The 6,000-nt window shown below is 43.3% G+C and overlaps 2 protein-coding genes, 1 long non-coding RNA gene and 1 pseudogene across 3 annotated transcripts; all 4 read right to left on the bottom strand.

Moving 5' to 3' along the window:
* On the bottom strand, nucleotides 1-313 carry LOC118476048 (uncharacterized). The gene is made up of 2 exons (XR_004855321.1): nucleotides 163-313; nucleotides 1-60 (listed from the first exon to the last, which is right to left on the bottom strand). It is a non-coding gene; the product is annotated as an uncharacterized lncRNA (long non-coding RNA).
* A 147-nt stretch (nucleotides 314-460) lies between these two features.
* LOC103638715 (65-kDa microtubule-associated protein 9) lies at nucleotides 461-1,074 on the bottom strand. The gene is made up of 2 exons (XM_035964085.1): nucleotides 832-1,074; nucleotides 461-709 (listed from the first exon to the last, which is right to left on the bottom strand). The coding sequence occupies exons 1-2, from the start codon at nucleotides 1,015-1,017 to the stop codon at nucleotides 476-478; spliced, it is 420 nt and encodes a 139-aa protein (XP_035819978.1). The 5' UTR covers nucleotides 1,018-1,074; the 3' UTR covers nucleotides 461-475.
* A 222-nt stretch (nucleotides 1,075-1,296) lies between these two features.
* On the bottom strand, nucleotides 1,297-2,730 carry LOC103644915 (DNA-directed RNA polymerase II subunit RPB2-like). The gene is made up of 7 exons (XM_008668062.2): nucleotides 2,717-2,730; nucleotides 2,274-2,376; nucleotides 2,087-2,151; nucleotides 1,932-2,009; nucleotides 1,718-1,838; nucleotides 1,585-1,629; nucleotides 1,297-1,497 (listed from the first exon to the last, which is right to left on the bottom strand). Exons 1-7 carry the CDS (start codon nucleotides 2,728-2,730, stop codon nucleotides 1,321-1,323), a joined length of 603 nt encoding a protein of 200 aa, XP_008666284.1. The 3' UTR covers nucleotides 1,297-1,320.
* A 664-nt stretch (nucleotides 2,731-3,394) lies between these two features.
* Nucleotides 3,395-5,414, bottom strand: LOC103644914 (leucine aminopeptidase 2, chloroplastic-like; annotated as a pseudogene).
* Between the last annotated feature and the right edge of the window lie 586 nt (nucleotides 5,415-6,000).

The raw sequence follows: 6,000 nt of genomic DNA, 5'->3' as shown, positions 1-6,000 counted from the left end.
AACAAGGTCTTTCATCTTGCTCACTTTAAGTTGCTCGAGTCTTAAAACTTCAGATTCCACCTATATTTTAGATCAATATACAATCTCAGAACATTCCAAGCTTAAACATAGAAAAACATAGCAACAGTGGCATGAGCAATATCTGAAGAACAATGAACTCACGTAGCTGAGGAAGTCAATAGAGAGGGTGTTAGGCTCAGTTATTTCATGTTCAGAAGCAGCAATATTGCACGTTACATTCTGGAACATCTGATGTTCTTCAAGTGGTGTATCCATGAGATTCCAAAGTTCAAGCATGCTAGAGGCCAAATCTTGAAGTTGTGACATTCAGAATTTCATATTAACAATGTTAAAGACACTAAATAATTGAAAACTGTTGAGGGTTGCCTGTGCTGAAGAATCAAATTTGACACTAGTGAATGCACTGAATAATCAAAAAGATTGACGGTTGACTGCGCTGAATCATTGAAATTTCTTAAGTGATACAAAGAGTGCTAACCTTTTGCATCCTCTGGACTTTCAATTCACACAGTCTGCTTGCAGCTGATGCAAGGCTTTCAATTGTACAGTTGCTTAGGTTCTTTGATCCATCAGCCTCACCCAGGCTAGGGTGCACCTCATTTACTGTTTGTTTGAAGTCTACACCAAGCACCTCGCATAACGAATGCAAAGTGTTAAGATGTTCCATGACTTGCTTCAGCCGATCACTCTGTTAAAAACAGGCACAGACAATAAGATTTATAGACTTGTATGAGTATTGAAGGAAAATAATAGACATGGGGAGTAATATTCATTAGACAGATAAAGAGGATTTGAACAAGTGATGCTAACCTTCTCCTTCTGAAGGGATTGCAGCTCTTTCGTTAGCTCCTCCAGCTTTCTTAAAGACAGATCAGACTGATCCACAGGAATTCTAAAGGGTACAATATCTGCAGGCCTGATTTCAGATGCAACCTTCTTAATTTGCTCTATGACATCAACAAATTGGTCCCATCTTTCAACTTTCTTCTTTCTCATCTCCTCCAAGTATGGGACAATCGCATTCAATTCTTCCCTTAAACCTTGTAACTTCTTATTTGACTGCCATTTAAAAGAAAACAAATTACTGATGGAGTCACTACTGAAACATTCAGTCTTCATACCATCATAACAGAAGAAACAATACACATATATCAACTTGAAAGGAATAAAACTTAACATAAAACAATATTATACATTAATTTAGAGTGTTACTCAAACAGACCATGGCTTTTAGAGAACAATACGGTACACAAAGTTTTATCACATCATGATCTAGTCACGTAAGTCAGATGTAGTGCCTTAAAAAATGAGAATAGAAGCGAAGAAAAAAATAGGCACCTGAGAAACCCCTGCTCTGGTTCCAGCTTGGTTAGCCTGTCCCCAGTTTCCAGTAGCAAGTGAGTACTTCAAGCCACTGGTAACAGTTTTTGCTTTGATAGCAAATTGAAAATTAACTTCCTTTCCATTATCTACACACTAGGATCAAGGAAAGGGAAGAGTTAATAACCAGAACGATCAAATGGGCCAGAAAATTAGAACTTAACAGTTTAGACAGAAAAAAACCTTTTGCATGTAAGATCTCACATCCCTTGTTAACTTCCTGAAAAGCTATAGTTGCAGAAGAAAACAAAATCAGGCTATTAATCCAGAAAAAAAGAATTAAGAGCATTTAATATTCTGGTATATTTAGGCAAACCATTCTAAACAGCCCTCCAAGCAGTGGACCAGCAAGATCTAGTCTTTTGTTTCCATAATGATCTCGGTCATCCTCAGCTCTTCGACTAAGAGCACACATCAGTAGGCGGTGAATAATATACCTGCAAAACAAATGAACCTCACTACTTTCAACAGAAACTTAATATTTGAAGATGCCAGCCACAAGTCCACGAGGCTTGACAAGGAGCACATACCCAAAATAGTATGCCTTCTTAGTTTCACATAATTCCCCAACACGTAACATTTCCTTTTGAAGTATTTCTTTTGCATATCTGAAATAGAAAAAATGTAAGCATGAGTGAAACAACACAAACATAGTGATGTTATGTCAACTCTTTGCTTGACATACTTAATTCTCTTTTCTCGAGTGACACCAACTGTTGCGCCATGTTTTCCAATGTAGTCTAGAGCAACCTATGAGCATTCAAACTAAAGCTTTTAAAAGAAGAAACATAAGCCTGAGCTCAGCTCAAAATGTGCCACAACAACTGAATAAAACAGCATGCTATTTCTCACTGCTTCAGCCTTCAGCTCACTGCTTCAGCCTTCAGCTCGGGCTGCTTGGCGCCTCGGCTGGTGACGGGCTGACGGCTGATTGTTGTCTGCTGGTCTGCAGTAGTGCAGTCTGCTCGCCTGCTCCTGCTCGGCACTTCGGTTATGGTAGGTCAGTATTGCTATTTCTACCCAAAATCTCAAATCTGATAATATTGCTCCTCATCTTATTTTAGCTTTCAATTTCAGTTCAATAAAGATACGAAGAGTCAAAAGAGACCAAGAACAACACTTCATCGTTTCTTTAAGCCAGTTGATTCTAGCACTTTGGTAGCTGCTGATGTCCATGCAGAAACTGAAAGTCCTACTAATCCAACAAATGCTACTGCTACTGCTCAAGTCGAGGCTGATCAAGAGTTACCCTACTCCAAGGTTAACCCAAATTCACTGCCTCAATAAACTGAACATGGTTCAGCACCAAACTAACTTGACAGAGAGCATTTAGGGCAGATTTATTCCTATTTTTGTACACTACCAAACCCCACCTTCTGAAGAGAAAATGTTCTCCAAATATAGATCTCCAAGGTTGCTATAGTATTCCAAGGCCAAAAGTGCATGAGTTCAATGTTATGGTACTCCAAAACTACTCTCAAAACACTGAATCCAGGGGCAGTTTCTGAAACAGACACCATACACCTAATCTGACAGGGCAAGTTTGGGAGCATTTTACTCCAAGGTTTATGTGGAACCAAGTCCAACCCTCTTTATAAAACTTGTTCTCTGTACTATGGGTTCCAACGTTGCTATGGAAACTTTAGTCTAAAACCACTTGGATTGATCACAAATGATCTCCAAACTTGGCACCATTTACTGAATTACAGTTTTTGTTAACTGAACTGATTTCAGTCACCAACAACTCAACAGTCCATTTTCAGTCAACTTTTTCTACACTTTTTGTGTAGGATCATATCCATCACCCTTAAAGACATTTGTACCCCAACTTATGGTCTTCAATTCCTTTATAGAAACCATAGTTCAAAACCTTATGGATTATGCACTAGGAAGCCCCAAATTTAGTCACAATCACTAAAATTCAGACTTAGACGCTATTCCAAATCTGAAAATTCAGAATTCAGCCACCTAACAGTCCAAATTTGAGCCGCTGTTACTCCAATTTTCGTATAGGATCATGTCCATTACCTTTGAAGACTACATTCTGAACGAGCAGATCCCTTAGAACAAAGATTCATGAATCATGCACGTTCTGGTCATTTATAACAAGTTGAAAAAAACATACCTCAATTGTCTTCCCATTGGAAGCAGTTACAATGTCACCAGTTCTCATGTCTGTGCCACTGATCATATTTTCACAGGCAGCGACTATAAAGTGAACCTGTGAGAAGGGAAAAACATAGAATTAACAGATAAACTAATTTGGTTAAAACCTCTACATCTATACAGCTAGGCGGCTGTGAAAAATGAAGTACCTCTACTCCAGGAGGCTTTATTTGTCCCAAAGCTTTAGCTGCACCAAATACAGCTGCAGAGCCTCCCATGTCAAATTTCATCAGCTCGATGCTGCAGCCTGGCCCGGTCTTAATGTTGTAGCCACCACTGGATTCATTGGCAAATCAAGCATAAGAAAAATAACAAACGGTTCCATCTACTTGTCTACTTCTAACTTTTATAAACCCACTAAATATGTGGCAAGTACTACAAACCTGTCAAAAGTTAAACCCTTCCCAACAATAGCCAGCTTTCTCTTGATGTTCCCATCAGTGGGTTTGTAGCACAAATGGATGAAGTGAGGAGGGTTAGCAGAAGCTGCAGCAACTCCCAAGTAGGAACCCATCTTTAGTTCTTTGCATTTCTCTACATCCAGTACTGTGGCAGTGAACACATCACTGAAAGTAGAAGCGATCTTTGACGCCTCCTCCGCAAGCACAGCTGAAAGAACAAAGGATGACTGCGATAAGTATACTGGCAACAAATCTATGAAGAACAATAAAAGTTTGGTGAAAGATCTACTAACCAGGGGTAAGGACATTTGCAGGAGAGTTCACAAGCTCTCTTCCGAATATCACACCCGACGAAAGATCATTAGCATACTTAATTTTCTGATCCACCTCCGCACCAGAACCTAGTCCAATAATATCAACCTGTTTCAGGTGCACCTTTTTCGATTCAGACTTGTATCTGTTGTCCTCATACAACCCCAGCACGGTTCCTGTGATTCAGACCGGCAGAAATTTCAGCATCCATCCACTGCACTCCATAACCATGACATCAGAGAAGAAAAAGGAGCGTGTGCAGGAGAATCGAGTACCAGAAGCAACTGCTGCTCTACAGCGCTGCTAGCTTGAACTCTTCCTGGATCCCACTGGGGGAGGCAAGAACGATTGCAGCGCTGCTAGCTTGAGCGGCCTTGGCAACAGACGCGACAGACTCTCGGAGGCCTCGGCTAGCGGCGGCGGTGGACGGGGCGCTCTGACCAAGACCGATCAGGCCCACCCTCTTGAAGCCCTGCCCCGCGAGGCGGAGGACCACCGACTGCCCCGTCTTACCAGTGAAATCTTCCTCCACCGCAGCCTCCGACAGGAGGCCGCCGAGCTGGCCGTCCAGCTTCTTCAAGACGGCATTCTCAAATTTGGAGTAAGCGTCTTTGGACAGATCCTTCTCCGTGACGGTGACAGCGAGAATATCGCCCTTCCACTCAGAGAATTTGATGTCTTTCGCAAAAAAGGTGACCTGGAAGAACGACAGAGAGCACAGGTTGAAGCTCTGTCACTTCAGGAGGATAGAAGCGACTAACTTCCCACGGATCAAACCGATAAATCTTAGACAAAGACGTGCGGTTTTGGAGAAGGGAAAACGCTAATTCTAATCTCGATCTAGCGCTTGTTTTAGCGCAGCGAACGTAAGCCACGATCAAGTCAACACACGAGAGTATCAGCAGGTTTTGTTGGAGACGGGTTGTAGGCACACTAACAAAGCAATCGAATCCACGAACAATTCGAAGTAGTGCTGGATGGAAGCCTAATCCAGAGGCAGGAACGCACGCGAGGTTACACAGATGACAGACCTGAGGCGGCTCGACGGCGTTGGGCTTGGTGAGTCCGAGAGCGGGTTCGGCGGCCGCGGCCGCAGCGGCGGCGGTGTGCCCCATCCGGGTGCGGTGACCGAGCGGGTGGCCCTCCTGCTATACAACGAGAGTCGAGGTGGTGATGTCGAAAGAGGAGAGCGCGGTGGGCGGGCTGGCGGCGGCGCGGTGGGCTGGCGGTGGCGCGCTGATCTGGCGGCGGCGGCACGCTGAACAGGCAGTGCGCTTATCGGGCTGGCGGTGGGTGGGCTGAGAGCTGGTGAGAGAGAGACCCGCGGCGTGGGATAGGGATTTGGTATTTTGGGTTAAGTTCGACGGTGTCGAGTTGGCCCACGAACTTAATCTAAGAACGTGGGTACCCACGTTTCTAACAGGTTAAGTTCGACGGTTTTGGCTAGGGCCCACGAACTTAATTTAAGAACGTGGGTACCCACGTTCTTAAAAAAACTCATGAACTTAACTAATGTAAGAACGTCGGTACCCACGTTCTTAACAAAACCCACGAACATTTATCAGTTTCTTGTAGTGATTGTCAGCATTCTGAGCAGGCAAGCTGCCAGAATGGTTAAGGAAGATGAGAAAATTTCTAAGAAGACAAAATCCACTCTGGATCCGAAGGCGGCAGTTTCAAAGAAGAGGAAGGCTGAAGATCCGGAGCCGAAGATAACTGA

This window comes from Zea mays, chromosome 1 (assembly GCF_902167145.1).
Source record: "Zea mays cultivar B73 chromosome 1, Zm-B73-REFERENCE-NAM-5.0, whole genome shotgun sequence".
In the NCBI taxonomy this organism is placed as follows: domain Eukaryota; kingdom Viridiplantae; phylum Streptophyta; class Magnoliopsida; order Poales; family Poaceae; genus Zea; species Zea mays.
This window is presented reverse-complemented; position numbering and strand designations above follow the sequence as displayed.